At 62.8% G+C, this 20,943-nt stretch overlaps 2 protein-coding genes and 1 long non-coding RNA gene across 11 annotated transcripts in view; 1 reads left to right on the top strand and 2 right to left on the bottom strand.

Moving 5' to 3' along the window:
• The first annotated feature begins 190 nt into the window (after positions 1-190).
• Positions 191-20,943, top strand: part of ATP4A (ATPase H+/K+ transporting subunit alpha) — a 40,236-nt gene continuing 19,483 nt past the window's right edge. The window contains exon 1 of the mRNA XM_064440593.1: positions 191-230. The gene's annotated coding sequence lies outside the window, so the exon portion shown is untranslated. The remainder of the gene's footprint in view (positions 231-20,943) is intronic.
• Positions 779-2,166, bottom strand: LOC135311469 (uncharacterized). Of its 8 annotated transcripts, none has more exons than XR_010371091.1 (5): positions 1,849-2,166; positions 1,711-1,757; positions 1,505-1,586; positions 1,378-1,424; positions 779-1,252 (listed from the first exon to the last, which is right to left on the bottom strand). It is a non-coding gene; the product is annotated as an uncharacterized LOC135311469 (long non-coding RNA). The 8 variants fall into 8 exon arrangements; XR_010371089.1 differs by having other exon boundaries at positions 1,884-2,166; XR_010371095.1 differs by having other exon boundaries at positions 1,470-1,569; positions 1,729-1,757; positions 1,884-2,166.
• On the bottom strand, positions 2,191-19,314 carry CD22 (CD22 molecule). Of its 2 annotated transcripts, XR_010371087.1 has the most exons (14): positions 19,106-19,314; positions 16,381-16,740; positions 14,801-15,118; positions 13,581-13,841; positions 12,473-12,733; positions 11,345-11,605; positions 8,872-9,138; positions 7,765-8,028; positions 6,737-6,836; positions 6,536-6,614; positions 6,315-6,418; positions 6,145-6,202; positions 2,388-2,687; positions 2,191-2,345 (listed from the first exon to the last, which is right to left on the bottom strand). XR_010371087.1 is itself a non-coding variant. In XM_064440594.1 (13 exons), exons 1-13 carry the CDS (start codon positions 19,179-19,181, stop codon positions 2,508-2,510), a joined length of 2,589 nt encoding a protein of 862 aa, XP_064296664.1. In that variant the 5' UTR covers positions 19,182-19,314; the 3' UTR covers positions 2,191-2,507. The 2 variants fall into 2 exon arrangements, 1 of the variants encoding a protein (XP_064296664.1); XM_064440594.1 differs by having other exon boundaries at positions 2,191-2,687.

Raw genomic sequence — 20,943 nt, 5'->3', positions numbered from 1 at the left:
GTCCACAGGGGACTTAAGGTGGGTGGGGGGGGTCCCTTGTTGGAGGGGGGGGTCTTTGGGGAGTTGCCAGGGGGCCTGGGGTGGGTGGGTGGGGGTCTCTGGGTGGTGGTGGTGGGTGGGATATTGGGGGGGGGGGGGGATTTTCCTTGCGCTGGGCGAATTTCGGGGGTGAAGGAAGAGGCGGAGCCCTACCGTAGCAGCGGGCGGACGGACAGACGGACGGATGGAAGGTGACAAGGGAGGGACAAAAATATACCCTCAAAGCCACCTTCCCCACCCCCCACCCGCCCCCTCCCCCCACCCCCCACCCCCCACCCCCCAGGGGACCCAAGCGCCCGGGCTGCCACTCCTCCCCCTTCCGCCCACGCCAACGTCCGTCTGTCCGTCCGCCACCCCCCCCCCCACACCCCAAACCACAAGGGTGACGGTCACGACAGACGTCCGGGTGCCAACCCCCTCCCCCCTCCCCCCACCCCACCCCCACCCCCACGGCATCCGGGCTAATTAATTAACCCAAACGATAATTTTATTGTGAGCAGGGGCCCTGGCGGGGAGGGGGGCGCGTCACCATCCCCCCTCCCGGCCGCCCCGGCCTCGGTGGCCCCGCGGTGGTGGTGGCGGCGGTGGCGGCGTGTCCACGTGGTGGCCCCAACCCCCCACCGGAGGGGGCCACCCCCCCCACCGCGTTTTAGGGTGTCCCCGAGGTCGCCGCGCGCCCGCGAAACCCGTTGGCGGCCTCGTGTCCCCCGGGGTGGCCAAGGCTGCGCGTGACGGCGACCATTTATGGTGGCCCCGGGGTGGCCAAGTCCTCGTGTCATGGTGGGCGTTGTGTGGTGGCCAACCCTCGTGTCATGGTGGGCGTTTTAGGGTGGCCCCGTGGTGGCCAACCCTCGTGTCATGGTGGGCATTGTGTGGTGGCCAACCCTTGTGTCATGGTGGGCGTTTTAGGGTGGCCCCATCGTGGCCAAGTCCTCGTGTCATGGTGGGTGTTGTGTGGTGGCCAACCCTCGTGTCATGGTGGGCGTTTTAGGGTGGCCCTGGGGTGGCCAAGTCCTCGTGTCATGGTGGACGTTGTGTGGTGGCCAACCCTCGTGTCATGGTGGGCATTTTGGGGTGGCCAAGTCCTCGTGTCATGGTGGACACTGTGTGGTGGCCAACCCTCATGTCATGGTGGGCGTTTTAGGGTGTCCCCGTGGTGGCCAAGTCCTCATGTCATGGTGGACCATCTGTGGTGTCCCCGTGGTGGCCAGTCCTCATGTCATGGTGGGCATTTTAGGGTGGCCCTGGGGTGGCCAAGTCCTCATGTCATGGTGGGCGTTTTAGGGTGGCCCCGTGGTGGCCAAGTCTTCATGTCATAGTGTCCCCATGGTGGCCAACCCTTGTGTCATGGTGGGCATTTTATGGTGTCCCCGTGGTGGCCAACCCTCATGTCATGGTGGGCATTTTAGGGTGGCCCCGTGGTGGCCAACCCTCATGTCATGGTGGACATTGTGTGGTGGCCAACCCTCGTGTCATGGTGGGCATTTTAGGGTGTCCCCGTGGTGGCCAAGTCCTCGTGTCATGGGGACACTGTGTGGTGGCCAACCCTTGTGTCATGGTGGGTGTTTTAGGGTGTCCCCGGGGTGGCCAAGTCCTCGTGTCATGGTGTCCCCGTGGTGGCCAACCCTCGTGTCATGGTGGGCATTTTAGGGTGTCCCCGTGGTGGCCAACCCTCGTGTCATGGTGGACCATTTGTGGTGTCCCCGTGGTGGCCAGTCCTCATGTCATGGTGGGCGTTTTAGGGTGTCCCCGGGGTGGCCAACCCTCATGTCATGGTGGGCATTTTAGGGTGGCCCCGGGGTGGCCAACCCTCATGTCATGGTGGGCATTGTGTGGTGGCCAACCCTCGTTTCATGGTGGGCGTTTTAGGGTGTCCCCGTGGTGGCCAAGTCCTCGTGTCATGGTGGGCGTTTTAGGGTGTCCCCGTGGTGGCCAAGTCCTCGTGTCATGGGGACACTGTGTGGTGGCCAACCCTCGTGTCATGGTGGGCGTTTTAGGGTGTCCCCGGGGTGGCCAAGTCCTCATGTCATGGTGGGCATTTTAGGGTGTCCCCAGGGTGGCCAAGTCCTCGTGTCATGGTGGACATTGTGTGGTGTCCCTGTGAAGTCCTGGCGACATTTTGTGGTGGCCAATCCTTATGTCCTCGGGAGACTTTATGGTGTCCTGGTGGTGGCAAATCCTCATGTCATGGCGGACATTCTGTGGTGGCCATGTTCTGACGTCACTGCGGCGTTTTATGGTGGCCCTGTGGGGGCCAATCCTCGTGTCACTGTGGAGAATTTATGGGGTCCCCGTGGTGGCCAATCCTTGTGTCACCGTGACATTTTATGGTGGCCACGGTGGCCAACCCTCATGTCACTGCAGAGAATTTGTGGTGTCCCCGTGGTGGCCAAGTCCTCATGTCATGGTGGACCATTTGTGGTGTCCCCGTGGTGGCCACTTCCCCGTAGCGTGGGGTCCCCAAGGTCTCAGTGCCTCAGGGTGGTGTACTCAACAGCGTCCCCAAGGTCCCCGGCGTGTCCCCGCGGTGTCCCCGGGGAGGACAGGGCCAGGGCAGCGTAGACCAGTGCCCCGTCCCTGTCCCCATCCCTGTCCCTCTCTCTGCTGCTGGGACCAGGTTGGACGTTCTCATAGTCAGGACCTTCGGCCTGTGGGGATGGAGAGGGGACGTCGGGGGCGTCAAGGGGGACGTGGGGTGGTTGGGGTTATGGGGACATCGGGGGCGTCAAGGGGGACGTGGGGTGGTTGGGGTTATGGGGACATCGGGGGTGTCAAGGGGGACGTGGGGTGGTTGGGGTTATGGGGACATTGGGGGCGTCAAGGGGGACGTGGGGTGGTTGGGGTTATGGGGGACATCGGGGGCGTCAAGGGGGACGTGGGGTGGTTGGGGTTATGGGGACATCAAGGGGGCGTCAAGGGGGACGTGGGGTGGTTGGGGTTATGGGGGACGTCGGGGGTGTCAAGGGGGACGTGGGGTGGTTGGGGTTATGGGGACATCGGGGGCGTCAAGGGGGACGTGGGGTGGTTGGGGTTATGGGGGACATCGGGGGCGTCAAGGGGGACGTGGGGTGGTTGGGGTTATAGGGACATCGGGGGCGTCAAGGGGGACGTGGGGTGGTTGGGGTTATGGGGACATCGGGGGCGTCAAGGGGGACGTGGGGTGGTTGGGGTTATGGGGACATCGGGGGTGTCAAGGGGGACGTGGGGTGGTTGGGGTTATGGGGGACGTCGGGGGCGTCAAGGGGGATGTGGGGTGGTTGGGTTTATGGGGACATCGGGGGTGTCAAGGGGGATGTGGGGTGGTTGGGGTTATGGGGACGTCGGGGGCGTCAAGGGGGACGTGGGGTGGTTGGGGTTATGGGGGACGTCGGGGGCGTCAAGGGGGACGTGGGGTGGTTGGGGTTATGGGGACATCAGGGGTGTCAAGGGGGACGTGGGGTGGTTGGGGTTATGGGGACATCAGGGGTGTCAAGGGGGACGTGGGGTGGTTGGGGTTATGGGGACATCAGGGGTGTCAAGGGGGACGTGGGGTGGTTGGGGTTATGGGGACATGGGGGGCGTCAAGGGGGACGTGGGGTGGTTGGGGTTATGGGGGACGTCGGGGGCGTCAAGGGGGACGTGGGGTGGTTGGGGTTATGGGGACATCGGGGGCGTCAAGGGGGACGTGGGGTGGTTGGGGTTATGGGGACATCGGGGGCGTCAAGGGGGACGTGGGGTGGTTGGGGTTATGGGGGACATTGGGGGCGTCAAGGGGGACGTGGGGTGGTTGGGGTTATGGGGGACGTTGGGGGCATCAAGGGTGACATGGGGGGCATTGAGGTTATGGGGGACGTTGGGGACATCAAGGGGGACATGGGGGGCATTGAGGTTATGGGGGACGTTGGGGACATCAAGGGTGACATGGGGGGCATTGAGGTTATGGGGGACGTTGGGGACATCAAGGGGGACATGGGGGCATTGAGGTTATGGGGGACGTTGGGGACATCAAGGGGGACATGGGGGTCATTGAGGTTATGGGGGACGTTGGGGACATCAAGGGGGATGTGGGGACATTGAGGTTATGGGGAACGTTGGGGACATCAAGGGGGACATGGGGGCATTGAGGTTATGGGGGACGTTGGGGACATCAAGGGGGACACGGGGGTCATTGAGGTTATGGGGGACGTTGGGGACATCAAGGGGGACATGGGGGACATTGAGGTTATGGGGGACGTTGGGGACATCAAGGGGGACATGGGGGTCATTGAGGTTATGGGGGACGTTGGGGACATCAAGGGTGACATGGGGACATTGAGGTTATGGGGGACGTTGGGGACATCAAGGGGGACATGGGGACATTGAGGTTATGGGGGACGTTGGGGACATCAAGGGGGACATGGGGGTCATTGAGGTTATGGGGGACGTTGGGGACGTCAAGGGTGACATGGGGACATTGAGGTTATGGGGGACGTTGGGGACATCAAGGGGGACATGGGGGTCATTGAGGTTATGGGGGACGTTGGGGACATCAAGGGGGACATGGGGGGCATTGAGGTTATGGGGGACGTTGGGGACGTCAAGGGTGACATGGGGACATTGAGGTTATGGGGGACGTTGGGGACATCAAGGGGGACATGGGGGTCATTGAGGTTATGGGGGACGTTGGGGACATCAAGGGGGACATGGGGGGCATTGAGGTTATGGGGGACGTTGGGGACATCAAGGGTGACATGGGGGTCATTGAGGTTATGGGGGACGTTGGGGACGTCAAGGGGGACATGGGGGTCATTGAGGTTATGGGGGACGTTGGGGACATCAAGGGGGACATGGGGGTCATTGAGGTTATGGGGGACGTTGGGGACATCAAGGGGGACATGGGGACATTGAGGTTATGGGGGACGTTGGGGACGTCAAGGGTGACATGGGGACATTGAGGTTATGGGGGACGTTGGGGACATCAAGGGGGACATGGGGACGTTGAGGTTATGGGGGACGTTGGGGACATCAAGGGTGACATGGGGGTCATTGAGGTTATGGGGGACGTTGGGGACATCAAGGGGGACATGGGGACGTTGAGGTTATGGGGGACGTTGGGGACATCAAGGGGGACATGGGGGTCATTGAGGTTATGGGGGACGTTGGGGACATCAAGGGGGACATGGGGGCATTGAGGTTATGGGGGACGTTGGGGACATCAAGGGGGACATGGGGACATTGAGGTTATGGGGGACGTTGGGGACATCAAGGGGGACATGGGGGACATTGAGGTTATGGGGGACGTTGGGGACATCAAGGGGGACATGGGGGTCATTGAGGTTATGGGGGATGTTGGGGACATCAAGGGTGACATGGAGACATTGAGGTTATGGGGGACGTCGGGGGCGTCAAGGGGGACGTGGGGGTCATTGAGGTTATGGGGGACGTTGGGGACGTCAAGGGGGACATGGGGGTCATTGAGGTTATGGGGGACGTTGGGGACATCAAGGGGGACATGGGGGCATTGAGGTTATGGGGGACGTTGGGGACATCAAGGGGGACATGGGGGTCATTGAGGTTATGGGGGACGTTGGGGACATCAAGGGGGACATGGGGACATTGAGGTTATGGGGGACGTTGGGGACATCAAGGGTGACATGGGGGTCATTGAGGTTATGGGGGACGTTGGGGACATCAAGGGGGACATGGGGGTCATTGAGGTTATGGGGGACGTTGGGGACATCAAGGGGGACATGGGGGCATTGAGGTTATGGGGGACGTTGGGGACATCAAGGGGGACGTGGGGGTCATTGAGGTTATGGGGGACGTTGGGGACATCAAGGGTGACATGGGGGGCATTGAGGTTATGGGGGACGTTGGGGACATCAAGGGGGACATGGGGACATTGAGGTTATGGGGGACGTTGGGGACATCAAGGGTGACATGGGGACATTGAGGTTATGGGGGACGTTGGGGACATCAAGGGGGACATGGGGACATTGAGGTTATGGGGGACGTTGGGGACATCAAGGGGGACATGGGGGTCATTGAGGTTATGGGGGACGTTGGGGACATCAAGGGGGACATGGGGGACGTTGGGGACATCAAAGGGGACACGGGGGGCATCGGGGGCGCAGAGGACGCGGGTACCTTTGCAGCACCGTCGTTTCTCTTGAGGACGGTGTAGACAACAGTGTCCCCTCGCAGCCTGGGGTGGGGGGGGGGGACACGGCGCCAGAGGAGGGGGTGAGGTGGGCCAGGGGTGTCCCAACGCCTGGGTCCCCTCTGGGACCGGGGGTTGGGGGCGGGGCGGGGGTTACCTGGGGACAGACCCAGACCCGGGGAGTGACAGCAACGATGAGTAACTGATGGCGTTGGTGTCATCAGGGCCACGAGGAGGTCGAGGGGACGCCGGCGTCCGGGGCTGGGGGGGAAGGTGGGTGAACCCTCAGGTAGCACCTTGAGGTCCCCACCAGGAGGGGACCCCCATGCCTTGGGGGGTGGGGGGTGACACCCCCAGGCACCCTGGGTGGTGGGTTACCTTTTTATTACGAAGGAAGAAGGTTCCTGATGGTTCTACCACGGGTTCCTCATCGGCTGCCACCTGCCGCTGCCGCCACCTATGGGGACACCCCGGATGCCTGGGTCCCCCAGACCGCCTTGGGTCCCCCCTTTGGGGGGGTGGGGGTGGGGATAAAAAGGGGGGGGAGGGGAGAGAGGGAACCCGGATGCCCCAGCTCACCGGCGGCGGAGGAAGCACCCAAGGGTGCCCAGCACCAGGAGGATGCCCAGCCCCACGCCGAGACCCAGGAAGGTCTTTCGGAGGATGGTGGAGGTGGAGTCTGGGGGAGGGGGGATATGGGGAGAGGCAGAGGGGAGGTCCTGGGTCCCCCCCCCCCAGCCCCGGGTGCCTGGGTCCCTTCCCACCCACCACCCAACCTGCCCTGGGTGCCTCGAGCCCATGGGGCAGGGGTATCCCAAGGGGTCCCATGGGGCAGGGGTGACCCGAGGGGGTCCCGAACGCCTGGGTCCCATGGGGCAGGGTTGCACCCAAGGGGTCCCATGGGGCAGGGGTGACCCAAGGGGGTCCCGAATGCCTGGGTCCCATAGGGCAGGGGTACCCCAAAGAGGTCCTATGGGGCAGGGGTACCCCAAAGGGCCCCCCATGGGGCAGGGGTGACCCGAGGGGGTCCCAAACGCCTGGGTCCCATAGGGCAGGGTTGCACCCAAGGGGTCCCCCATGGGGCAGGGGTGACCCGAGGGGTTCCCGAACGCCTGGGTCCCGTGGAGCAGGGGTACCCCAAAGGGGTCCCATGGGGCAGAGGTACCCCAAGGGGTCCCATGGGGCAGGGGTGACCCAAGGGGGTCCCAAATGCCTGGGTCCCATGGGGCAGGGGTACCCCAAAGAGGTCCTATGGGGCAGGGGTACCCCAAAGGGCCCCCCATGGGGCAGGGGTGACCTGAGGGGGTCCCGAACGCCTGGGTCCAATAGGGCAGGGGTATCCTAAGGGGTCCCATGGGGCAGGGGTACCCCAAAGGGCCCCCCATGGGGCAGGGGTGACCTGAGGGGGTCCCGAACGCCTGGGTCCCATGGGGCAGGGGTACCCCAAAGGGCCCCCCATGGGGCAGGGGTGACCTGAGGGGGTCCCGAACGCCTGGGTCCAATAGGGCAGGGGTATCCTAAGGGGTCCCATGGGGCAGGGGTACCCCAAAGGGCCCCCCGTGGGGCAGGGGTGACCCGAGGGGGTCCCGAACGCATGGGTCCCTTACAGTAGACGGTCACGATGACATCAGAGGAGTCAGCGGTGGCGACGTCATTGGTGACGCGGCACCGGTACCGCCCGGACGCCTGGGTCCCCACCGCCTGCAGCACCCATAATCCTTTCGGGGTCCGGCCGAGGGGTCTCTCATCCCAAAACCACTCGAAGGCCATGGGTGGGGGGCGGGCGTCGGCCCGACACCGTAGGATGACGTCGGTCGCCTCCTGCACCCGCTGGCCCGGCTCCGGCACCAGCTCGACCCCCTGGGGGCCGACTGCGGCGCAGACGTCAGCACCCGGGCGCCTGGGTCCCCTTTTTGGGGGTCCCGGACACCCGGGTCCTCATTTGGGGGGTCCCCAGGTGCCTGGGTCCTCATTTGGGGGGTCCCTGGACACCTGGGTCCACATTTGGGGGGTCCCCAGACACGTGGGTCCTTCCCGTGGGGAGGGGGAAGGGGATTAAGGGGGCTCTGGTGGGGGCAGGGAGGTCCCCCAGACCCCTGGGTCCCCTTTTTGGGGGGTCCCAGACGCCTGGGTCCTCATTTGGGGGGTCCCCAGGTGCCTGGGTCCTCATTTGGGGGGTCCCCGGACACGTGGGTCCTTCCCATGGGGAGGGGGAAGGGGATTAAGGGGGCTCTGGTGGGGGCGGGGGGATCACTCAGACCCCTGGGTCCCCTTTTTGGGGGGTCCCGGACGCCTGGGTCCTCATTTGGGGGGTCCCCAGATGCCTGGGTCCACATTTGGGGGGTCCCCAGACTCGTGGGTCCTTCCCGTGGGGAGGGGGAAGGGGATAAAGGGGGCTCTGGTGGGGGCGGGGGGATCACTCAGACCCCTGGGTCCCCTTTTTGGGGGGTCCCGGACGCCTGGGTCCTCATTTGGGGGGTCCCCAGATGCCTGAGTCCACTTTTGGGGGGTCCCCGGACACCTGAGTCCTCATTTGGGGGGTCCCTGGACGCCTGGGTCCACTTTTGGGGGGTCCCCGGACCCGTGGGTCCTTCCCGTGGGGAGGGGGAAGGGGATAAAGGGGGCTCTGGTGGGGGCAGGGAGGACCCCCGGACCCCTGGGTGCCCTATTTTTAGGGTGCCCCGGACCCCCTGGCTTGCGGGGGTGCGACTCACAGTGGACGTCGAGGGTGACGGGGGGGCTGCGGGTGGCCCCCACCTCGTTCCGGGCCTGGCAGACGTAGGTGGCGGCGTCGGCAGCTTCGGGGCCCGGCAGCAGGAGGTTGGGGGCGGGGTCGGGCAGCTCCTCCCCGTTTTTGAACCAGCTGACCTTGAACTTGGGGGGTTCGGCCGCTCCCACCTGGCACCGAAGCCGCACCGGGCCCCTCCCGGCCACCACCGGGCCCCCCGGGCTCTGCAGCACCTGTACGGCCTTGGGGGGGTCTGGGGAGGGGGGAGAGAAACCGCCGTCAGAGGGGGGGGGGCCTTGAAACCGATATTTACAGGGGTTGGAACTGATATTTGTGGTTTGGGGGCTTAAAACTGATATTTGGGGGGCTTGAAACTGATATTTGGGGTTGGGAGGGTTTGGAAGTTATATTTGGGGGGACTTGAAACTGGTATCTGGGGTTGGGAGGGCTTGGAAGTGATGTTTGGGGGGGCTTGAAACTGATATTTGGGGGGCTTGAAACTGATATTTGGTGTTGGGAGGGTTTGGAAGTGATGTTTGGGGGGCTTGAAACTGATATTTGGGAGGCTTGAAACTGATATTTGGGGTTGGGAGGGCTTGGAAGTTATATTTGCGGGGCTTGAAACTGATATTTGGGGTTGGGAGGGCTTGGAAGTGATGTTTGGGGGACTTGAAACTGAGATTTGGGGGCCTTGAAACCAATATTTGGGGTTGGGAGGGCTTGGAAGTGCTGTTTGGGGGGCCTGAAACTGATATTTGGGGGCCTTGAAACCAATATTTGGGGTTGGGAGGGTTTGGAAGTTATATTTGGGGGGCTTGAAACTGGTATCTGGGGTTGGGAGGGCTTGGAAGTGATGTTTGGGGGGGCTTGAAACTGATATTTGGGAGGCTTGAAACTGATATTTGGTGTTGGGAGGGTTTGGAAGTGATGTTTGGGGGGCTTGAAACTGATATTTGGGAGGCTTGAAACTGATATTTGGGGTTGGGAGGGCTTGGAAGTTATATTTGGGGGGCTTGAAACTGATATTTGGGGTTGGGAGGGCTTGGAAGTGATGTTTGGGGGACTTGAAACTGAGATTTGGGGGCCTTGAAACCAATATTTGGGGTTGGGAGGGCTTGGAAGTGCTGTTTGGGGGGCCTGAAACTGATATTTGGGAGGCTTGAAACTGATATTTGGGGTTGGGAGGGTTTGGAAGTTATATTTGGGGGGCTTGAAACTGGTATCTGGGGTTGGGAGGGCTTGGAAGTGATGTTTGGGGGGGCCTGAAACTGATATTTGGGAGGCTTGAAACTGATATTTGGGGTTGGGAGGGTTTGGAAGTTATATTTGGGGGGCTTGAAACTGGTATCTGGGGTTGGGAGGGCTTGGAAGTGATGTTTGGGGGGGCTTGAAACTGATATTTGGGAGGCTTGAAAGGGATATTATGGGTGGGGAGGGCTTGGAAGTTATATTTGGGGGGCCTAAGACCAATATTTGGGGGGCTTGAAACTGATATTTGGGGTTTGGGGGGCTTGAAACTGACAACTGGGAGGCTTGAAATTGATATTTGGGTTGGGAGGGCTTGAAACTGATATTTGGGGTTGGGGGCCTCGAAACTGATATTTGGAGGGTTTGAAACTGATATTGGGGGGGGCTGAAAAGAGCTCGGGGTGCCTGAAAGTGGTATTTGGGCTTGGGAGGGCTTGAAACCGATATTTGGCAGGGCTCAAAGGAGTTCAAGGGAGGGCTTGAAACTGGTATTTGGGGTTGGGGGCCTTGAAACTCATATTTGGGCGGCTCAAAAGAGCTCAGGGGGTCTTGAAACTGATATTTTGGGGGTGGGGGGGCCTCAAAAGAGAACAAAAGGGGAGCTTGAAACTGATATTTAGGGGTGAGGGGCTTGAAAGAGATATTTGGGGGGGCTCAGATCTCAAGGGGGGAATTGAAACTGATATTTGGGGGGCTCAAAACAGCTGAAGGGCAGCTTAAAACTAATTTAGGGCTTGGGGGGGCTTGAAACTCATATTTGGGGGGGGCACAAAAGAGCTCGGGGGGGGCCTAAAACTAATTTAGGGCTTGGGGGTGTTAAAACTGGTATTTGGGGTGGGGGTCTCAAAAGAGCTCAAGTGGGGGGCTTGAAACTGATATTGGGGGCTCAAAACAGTTCAAGGCAGGGCTTTAAACTAATTTAGGGCTTTGGGGGGGCTTGAACCCTATATTTGGGGGGTGGGGGGCTTGAAACTGATATTTGGGAGGGCTCAAAACTGCCAGGGGGGTCTTGAAACCATCATTTGGGGCAGGGGGAATCCCTAAAATTATCATTGGGGTCTCAAAACCCTCCATTTGCGGGGCTGGAAATTGGGGGGGTGGGGCATGAAACTGCCCCCCCGGGGACTCCCAAAACCACCACCACTGATTGGTGGGGGCGGGGCGGGGGGGCGGGGGGGGATAGGGGGCGTGGCCTCAAACCTGGCACTCACACCAGACGATGACGGAGAGGGGCGGGGAGCGGGCGGAGCCGGCGGGATTTTGGCCAATGCAACGGTAGGTGCCGGCGCGGGCGGGGTCGGCGCTGAAGCTGAGGGTGGGGCCGGGGGTGTTGACCTCCCAGCGGTCGTTGCGTAGCCATTGGATGACAGGTGCCGGGTGGGCGGGGCCAAGGGCACAGCGTAAGGTGATGTGGGAATCCACGAGTGCCGGTAGGGGGGTCAAGGTCTCCAAGGTGGCCGTTTGGGGAGGGTCTAGGGAGGGGGAAGAGGCGGGACTAAGGGTGGGTGGGAGGGGCCAAAGGGGACTGGCTGAAGGGGCACAAGCCCCACCCCCATCCTATGGCCACTCTGACCACCCGGCGGCCATCTTGGCCACCTATGGTGACCTTGACCACCTCACCACCATCTTGACCGCCCCGACGCCATCTTGACCACCCTGACGCCATCTTGACCACCCCGACGCCATCTTGACCGCCTACGGTAACCTTGACACCCCTACCACCATCTTGACCACCCCGACGCCATCTTGACCACCCCGACGCCATCTTGACCACCCCAACACCATCTTGACCGCCCTGACACCATCTTGACCACCCCACCACAATCTTCACCACCCCGATGCCATCTTGACCACCCCGTGGCCATCTTGACCACCCCGCGGCCATCTTGACCACCTCGACGCCATCTTGACCACCCTGACGCCATCTTGACCACCCCAACTCCATCTTGACCACCCAGCCGCCATCTTGACCACCCCGACGCCATCTTGACCACCCCGACGCCATCTTGACCACCCCGACGCCATCTTGACCACCCTGACACCATCTTGACCACCCCAACTCCATCTTGACCACCCAGCCGCCATCTTGACCACCCCGACGCCATCTTGACCACCCCGATACCATCTTGACCACCCCGACGCCATCTTGACCACCCCACCACCATCTTGACCGCCCCGACGCCATCTTGACCACCCTGCGGCCATCTTGACCACCCCAACTCCATCTTGACCGCCCCACCACAATCTTGACCACCCCACCACAATCTTGACCACCCCGACGCCATCTTGACCGCCCCGCGGCCATCTTGACCGCCCCACCACCGTCTTGCCCCACTCACAGTAGACCTCAAGGGTGACAGGGAGGGACTTGGCTGTCCCTAGGCCGTTGGTGGCCTGGCAGCTGTAGGCGCCACCGTCCGTGGCCTTGGTGGGCTGCAGGAGGACCTGGGCCGTGTAGTGGGGCAGGATCCGGCCCTCCAAGCTCCACGTGTAGCTGTTGGACGGGGGTTTGGCCGAGTCCCGGCACCTCAGCGTCACCTCCCGGCCCTCGTGGACGGGGGACGGTGGCGTCACCTCCACCCACACATCCCGGGGGGCGTCTGTGGGCGGGCGTTGGTTGGGAGAGGCTCTGGCCACGCCCACAGGGCCAGAAAGAGGCGGGGGTGAAGGGTGACTGACAGGTGCCTCATGGGGTGGGGCAAGGGGTGATCGGCAGGTGCCGTGTGGGGTGGGGCTAAGGGTGATTGACAGTTTCATCATGGGGTGGAGCTATGGGTGATCGACAGGTGTGTCATGGGGTGGGGCTATGGGTGATTGACAGTTTCATCACTGGGTGGGTCTAAGGGTGATTGACAGGTGTCTCATGTGGTGGGACCAAGGGTGATTGACAGGTGTCTCATGGGGTGGGTCTAAGGGTGATTGACAAGTGCCTCATGGGGTGGGTCTAAGGGTGATTGACAAGTGCCTCATGGGGTGGGTCTAAGGGTGATTGACAGGTGCCTCATGGGGCGGGTCTAAGGGTGATTGACAGTTTCATCATGGGTGGGGCTGAGGGTGATTAACAGGTGCCTCGTGGGTTGGGCCTAAAGGTGATTGACAGGTGCCTCATGGGGTGGGTCTAAGGGTGATTGGCAGGTGCCTCAATGGGTGGGTCTAAGGGTGATTGACAGTTTCATCATGGGGTGGGGCTAAGTGCGTGATAGGTCCCTGAAGGGGTGGGGCAAAGGGTGACTGACAGGCTGACAGGTGCCTCATGGGTGGAGCTAAGGGTGATTGGCAGGTCCCCCCACGCCACCATCTTGCCCCACCCTCCAGCGCCATCTTGCCCCACCCCGCCGCCATCTTGCCCCACCCCCGCCGCCATCTTGCCCCACCCCCCGCCGCCATCTTGCCCCACCCTCCAGCGCCATCTTGCCCCACCCCCCGCCGCCATCTTGCCCCACTCACAGTAGACCTCAAGGGTGGTGGGGGGTGACTGGTGTGTCCCCACGATGTTGGTGGCCCGGCAGCTGTAGGCGCCACCGTCCGTGGCCTTGGTGGGCTGCAGGAGGACCTGGGCCGTGTAGTGGGGCAGGATCCGGCCCTCCAAGCTCCACGTGTAGCTGTTGGACGGGGGTTTGGCCGAGTCCTGGCACCTCAGCGTCACGTCCTGGCCCTCGCGGACGGGGGACGGTGGCGTCACCTCCACCCACACATCCCGCGGGGCAACTGGGAAGGCACCAGTATAGACCAGTATGGGTCCTTCAAGCATCTTTAGGGTCTTATAAACACTCCAGGGACCCCCCAAAATCCCTCCAGGGCCCACCCCTAGACCAAACCCAGCACCCCATAGGTGCTCAAGGGACACCCCCAGTCCACTGTACACACACAGACACCCCCCCATAGCGCCCCAAGACCCCTCCATAATCCCCATTTTGGGGACTCAGGAGTCTGTAGGACCCCCATAACCCCCCAGGGACCCCCTTAACCCCCCAGGGACCCCCCTGCGGGCCTGAAGCTGGTGGAACCCCCAGATCAGGGTCACCTGCAGCCCTCCCAAGACCCCCACAAATGTGCACATGAGGGACCCAGGCATCCAGGGGACCCCCATAACCCACGTGGGACACCCCCCTCCCAGGATCTCCCATGTCAGGGGACCCCTATAACCCTCCAGGGACACCCCCCACCCCCCTGCCCCAGGGATCCCCCATGTCTCGCAGTGGTCCTGAAGCTGGTGGAACACCAAGACCGGGGTAACCTACAGCCCCCCCAAACCCCCCATAACCTCCATATGGGGGGGACCCAGGAGTCATGGGGACCCCCATAACCCCCAGGGACCCCCAGTGTCTCATAGCAGAGCTGAAGCTGGTGGGAAACCCATGCTAGGGCGGCACAGAGCCCCCCCCCCCCCCCCCCAACCCCCATAGCCCCTCTATGGGGGACCCAGGCATCCAGGGGACCTCCATAACCCCCCCATAACCCCCAAGGAACACCCCCAAGGACCCCCAGAGACACCCCCACCCCCAGAATATCTCAAAGTGGTAGTGGGACACCCAGGCCAGGATCATCTGGAGCCCCCCACCCCACCCCCCATAACCCTAATATGAAGAACCCAAGTGCCCAGGGCCCCCCCCCCACCCCCCAAAAAAAAACCCCCCCACCCGAAGGACCCCCACCCCATATCTCACAGTTGACCTCGAGCTTCCGGAACGTTTGGGTGATGGTCTGTCCATCGGACCCCCGAAGGATGCAGTTGAGGTGGGTCCCATCGTGGTACCAAGAGGGTTCGAAGGCCAAGGCGGTGCCGATAACCGGGGGGGTCGCGACGTTGTCCGGGGGGAGCTGGGGGTACACGTCGACCCTCGGTGTCTTGGCGGCGGGTCCCTCCCAGACGAGGGTGGGATTCTCGTTGGGGCAGGCGGGGGGCACCCAGCACCCAAGGGTGGTCCTGCGGCCTTCGGTGAGGGGGGCTGGGTCCGGCCATAGCTGGGGGGCTGGGGGGGTGTCTGCAAGAGGTGGGGGGGAGAGGGAGAGGTGGTAAGGGGGGGGTGATGGGGGGACAAGGGGGGACAGGATGGGGGACAAGGGGGGGACAAGGGGGGGACAAGGGGGGGGTGATGTGGGGTGATGGGGGGACAAGAGGGGGGACAAGGGGGGACAATTGGGGGGACAAAGGGGTGACAATGGGGGAATAAAAGGGGGCAATTGGGGGATAAAGGGGGGACAACTGGGGGGACACAGGGGTGACAACGGGGGGATAAAGGGGGACAATTGGGGGGACACAGGGGTGACAACGGGGGGATAAAGGGGGGCAATTGGGGGGATAAAGGGGGGCAACTGGGGGGACAAAGGGGTGACAACGGGGGGATAAAGGGGGACAACTGGGGGGACACAGGGGTGACAATGGAGGGATAAAGGGGGGCAATTGGGGGACAATTGGGGGGACAATGGGGGGGACAAAGGGGTGACAATGGGGGGATAAAAGGGGGCAATTGGGGGGACACAGGGGTGACAATGGGGGGATAAAAGGGGGCAATTGGGGGATAAAGGGGGGGACAACTGGGGGGACACAGGGGTGACAACGGGGGGATAAAGGGGGAGATTTGGGGGGACACAGGGATGACAACGGGGGGATAAAGGGGGAGAATTGGGGGGACAAAGGGGGGCAATTGGGGGGACACAGGGGTGACAACGGGGGGATAAAGGGGGGCAATTGGGGGGATAAAGGGGGGCAACTGGGGGGACACAGGGGTGACACTGGGGGGATAAAGGGGGGCAATTGGGGGACAATTGGGGGGACAATGGGGGGGACAAAGGGGTGACAACAGGGGGATAAAGGGGGGCAATTGGGATAAAGGGGGACAACTGGGGGGACACAGGGGTGACACTGGGGGGATAAAGGGGGGCAATTGGGGGACAATTGGGGGGACAATGGGGGGGACAAAGGGGTGACAACGGGGGGATAAAGGGGGGCAATTGGGGGGACAAAGGGGGGCAATTGGGGGGCCACAGGGGTGACAACGGGGGGATAAAGGGGGACAACTGGGGGGACACAGGGGTGACAACGGGGGGATAAAGGGGGACAACTGGGGGGACACAGGGGTGACAACGGGGGGATAAAGGGGCACAACTGGGAGGAAAATGGGGGGACAAAGGGGGGACAACTGGGGGGGAAGATAAAGGGTGGCAGCTGCGGGGACAATGGCGGGGGGTCCGTGGGGCTGACGGGGACAGGCGGGCGAGGTGCCGGGCAGCCGCCTGTCCCTACCGGTGACGTTGACGGTGACATAGTGTATCCACCGCAGCGTCTTGAAGGTCCGGCGGCCGGGCTCGGCCACCAACCGCAGCCCGTAGACGCCGGCGTTGTCGCCTCGGATGTGGGGCAGGGTGAGGCTACAGTTGCCCTCGTTGGCTCCTGGGGTCCCTCGGAGGTGGGTCACGCTCTGGCCCATGAAATCCTTCATCTTTTCGTTGTACTTGGGTTTGTGGATCCAACGGAGGTCGCTGATCTGGGCGTCCGGCCCCGCTTTGCACAGGTTGTAGCGGCAGGAGATGTAGAGGCAAGAACCCACCGCGGCCACCAACTCCTTTGGAGCCGTCACCACCGCGGGGCACGTGGACAGGGAGCCTGCGGAAGGGGTGAGGGAGGCAGGTGTTGGGGGGCGGGGCGGGGGGGTCGAGGTGTTTTGGGGAGCCGGGGGGTCCAGGGACCCAGGGGGGCAGAGACGCAGGCGTCTGGGGACCCGGAAGTCCACAGATGGAGATGTTCTGGAGGTGCCTTCAACCCCAAAGGCCAGAGGGACCTAGGGTGCTGAGGGACCCAACACCCCAGGACCCAGGTGCTTTGGGGACTGAGGTGTTTTGGGGACCCAGGAGTCCAGGGACCCAGGTGCTTTGGGGACCCAGGTGCTTTGGGGACCCAGGTGCTTTGGGGACAGGGGAGTCCAGGGATGGAGATGTTCTGGAGGTGCCTTCAACCCCAAAGGCCGGAGGGACCTAGGGTGCTTTGGGGACCCAGGTGTTTTGGGGACTGAGGTGCTTTGGGGACCCAGGAGTCCAGGGACCCAGGTGCTTTGGGGACCCAGGTGCTTTGGGGACAGGGGAGTCCAGGGATGGAGATGTTCTGGAGGTGCCTTCAACCCCAAAGGCCGGAGGGACCTAGGGTGCTGAGGGACCCACACATCCCAGGACCCAGGTGCTTTGGGGACCCAGGTGTTTTGGGGACCCAGGAGTCCAGGGACCCAGGTGCTTTGGGGACCCAGGTGTTTTGGGGACCCAGGAGTCCAGGGATGGAGATGTTCTGGAGGTGCCTTCAACCCCAAAGGCCACAGGAACCTAGGGTGCTGAGGGACCCAGGTGCTTTGGGGACCCAGGTGCTTTGGGGACCCAGGTGTTTTGGGGACCCAGGAGTCCAGGGATGGAGATGTTCTGGAGGTGCCTTCAACCCCAAAGGCCACAGGAACCTAGGGTGCTGAGGGACCCAGGTGCTTTGGGGACCCAGGTGCTTTGGGGACCCAGGTGTTTTGGGGACCCAGGAGTCCAGGGATGGAGATGTTCTGGAGGTGCCTTCAACCCCAAAGGCCAGAGGGACCTAGGGTGCTGAGGGACCCAGGTGTTTTGGGGACTGAGGTGCTTTGGGGACCCAGGAGTCCAGGGACCCAGGTGCTTTGGGGACCCAGGTGTTTTGGGGACCCAGGTGCTTTGGGGACCCAGGAGTCCAGGGACCCAGGTGCTTTGGGGACCCAGGTGCTTTGGGGACCCAGGTGCTTTAGGGACAGGGGAGTCCAGGGATGGAGATGTTCTGGAGGTGCCTTCAACCCCAAAGGCCAGAGGGACCTAGGGTGCTGAGGGACCCACACATCCCAGGACCCAGGTGCTTTGGGGACCCAGGTGTTTTGGGGACCCAGGAGTCCAGGGACCCAGGTGCTTTGGGGACCCAGGTGTTTTGGGGACCCAGGAGTCCAGGGATGGAGATGTTCTGGAGGTGCCTTCAACCCCAAAGGCCAGAGGGACCTAGGGTGCTGAGGGACCCAGGTGTTTTGGGGACTGAGGTGCTTTGGGGACCCAGGAGTCCAGGGACCCAGGTGCTTTGGGGACCCAGGTGCTTTGGGGACCCAGGAGTCCAGGGACCCAGGTGCTTTGGGGACCCAGGTGCTTTGGGGACCCAGGTGCTTTAGGGACAGGGGAGTCCAGGGATGGAGATGTTCTGGAGGTGCCTTCAACCCCAAAGGCCAGAGGGACCTAGGGTGCTGAGGGACCCACACATCCCAGGACCCAGGTGCTTTGGGGACTGAGGTGCTTTGGGGACCCAGGAGTCCAGGGACCCAGGTGCTTTGGGGACCCAGGTGCTTTGGGGACCCAGGTGCTTTGGGGACAGGGGAGTCCAGGGATGGAGATGTTCTGGAGGTGCCTTCAACCCCAAAGGCCAGAGGGACCTAGGGTGCTGAGGGACCCACACATCCCAGGACCCAGGTGCTTTGGGGACTGAGGTGCTTTGGGGACCCAGGAGTCCAGGGACCCAGGTGCTTTGGGGACCCAGGTGCTTTGGGGACCCAGGTGCTTTGGGGACAGGGGAGTCCAGGGATGGAGATGTTCTGGAGATACCTTCAACCCTGAAGGCCGGAGGGACCTAGGGTGCTTTGGGGACCCAGGTGTTTTGGGGACTGAGGTGCTTTGGGGACCCAGGTGCTTTGGGGACCCATGTGTTGTGGGGACCCATGAGTCCAGGGACCCATGTGTTGTGGGGACCCATGAGTCCAGGGACCCATGTGTTGTGGGGACCCATGAGTCCAGGGATGGAGACGTTCTGGAGATACCTTCAACCCCAAAGGCCGGAGGGAGCTGGGCTTTGAGGGGACGCAGGCGTGGGGGCACCCAGGCACCTGGGCAGCCCCACCCATCTCCCCCAAAGACCAGAGGAAGCCCCCTCCTTCCCCACCACGACCCCCCCCAAACCCCCCAATGGGACGCAGGCTTGTAGGGAAGGTCCTTACCCGGGATGAGGAAGAGGAGGCAGATGAAGGGCCACATGTCACAAGCGTCCAGACCTGACAGAGGAGGGCAAAGCATCAGCTTATGGGGTCACCCAGGAGCCTGGGGGGGGGGGGGGGGGGGGGCACTTAGGGGTCCAGAGGGGCACCCAGGCATCCGGGGGACACCCAAGCGTCCGGGTTTGGCCCCAAACCCGCCCCTCTGAGACGTGGGGCGGACCCAGACGTCCGGGCTGGCAGCTTCCTCCCCCGCTCGAAGCCAGTCGAGCCCACTTCCTTCCCTCTTCTCGAAGGGATCTGGGCCCCCAGGTGCCACCACCCCCGCCCCACAGACACCCTGACCCACGGGGACCCGGCGAGCGGGGTCACACCACCCCACAGACCCCCCCCCCACCAGGACCCCAGAAGGACACAGTGATCTGGATCCCACCACCCCACAGACACCCCAGAGGAACCCAAGCATCCATGTCCCACCACCCCATAGATGCCCCAAAGTGACCCAGTGGTCTGGGTCTCACCACCCCATAGATGCCCCAAAGGGACCCAAGTGTCTGGGTCTCACCACCCCATAGATGCCCCAAAGCGACCCAGTGATCTGGGTCCCACCACCCCACAGACACCCCAGAGGAACCCAAGCATCCATGTCCCACCACCCCATAGATTCCCACCACCCCATAGACCGCCCCCTACCCCAGAGGCACCCAAGCGCCTCAGTCCCACCACCCCACAGACACCCGAAAGCGACCCAGTGATCTGGGTCCCACCACCCCACAGATGCCCCAAAGCAACCCAAGCGTCTGGGTCTCCCACCCCATAGATGCCCCTGCCTGAGAGGCATCGAAGCGTCTGGGTCCTACCACCCCATAGATGCCCCAAAGCGACACAGTGATCTGGGTCTCACCACCCCATAGACCCCCCTGCCCCAAAGCGACCCAAGCATCTGGGTCCCACCACCCCAAAGCGACCCAGTGAGCCAGGTCCCACCACCCCATAGGTCCCACCACCCCATAGATGCCCCATAGGGACGCAGGCACCCATGTCCCACCACCCCATAGAACCCCCTGCCCCAAAGCGACCCAAGCGTCTGGGTCCCACCACCCCAAAGCGACCCAGTGAGCCAGGTCCCACCACCCCATAGATGCCCCATAGGGATGCAGGCACCCATGTCCCACCACCCCATAGACCCCCCTGCCCCAAAGCGACCCAAGCGTCTGGGTCCCACCACCCCAAAGCGACCCAGTGAGCCAGGTCCCACCACCCCATAGGTCCCACCACCCCATAGACGCCCCAATGCAACCCAGTGATCCGGGTCCCACCACCCCATAGATGCCCCATAGGGACCCAGGCACCCATGTCCCACCACCCCATAGACCCCCCCGGCCCCAAAGCAACCCAAACATCTGGGTCCCACCACCCCAAAGCGAGCCAGGCCCCGACACCTCACAGGTCCCACCACCCCATAGATGCCCCTGCCCCATAGTGACCCAGGCACCCATGTCCCACCACCCCATAGACCCCCCTGCCCCAAAGCAACCCAAACGTCTGGGTCCCACCACCCCAAAGCGAGCCAGGTCCCGACACCCCACAGGTCTCACCACCCCATAGACACCCCAACGCGACCCAGTGAGCCAGGTCCCACCACCCCATAGGTCCCACCACCCCATAGATGCCCCACAGGGACCCAGGCAACCATGTCCCACCACCCCATAGACCCCCCCGCCCCAAAGCAACCCAAGCGTCTGGGTCCCACCACCCCAACGCAACCCAGTGAGGCAGGTCCCACCACCCCATAGGTCCCACCACCCCATAGACGCCCCATAGGGACCCAGGTATGCCATCGC

The sequence above is a fragment of the Phalacrocorax carbo genome, unplaced genomic scaffold (assembly GCF_963921805.1).
Source record: "Phalacrocorax carbo unplaced genomic scaffold, bPhaCar2.1 SCAFFOLD_201, whole genome shotgun sequence".
Lineage (NCBI taxonomy): Eukaryota > Metazoa > Chordata > Aves > Suliformes > Phalacrocoracidae > Phalacrocorax > Phalacrocorax carbo.
This window is presented reverse-complemented; position numbering and strand designations above follow the sequence as displayed.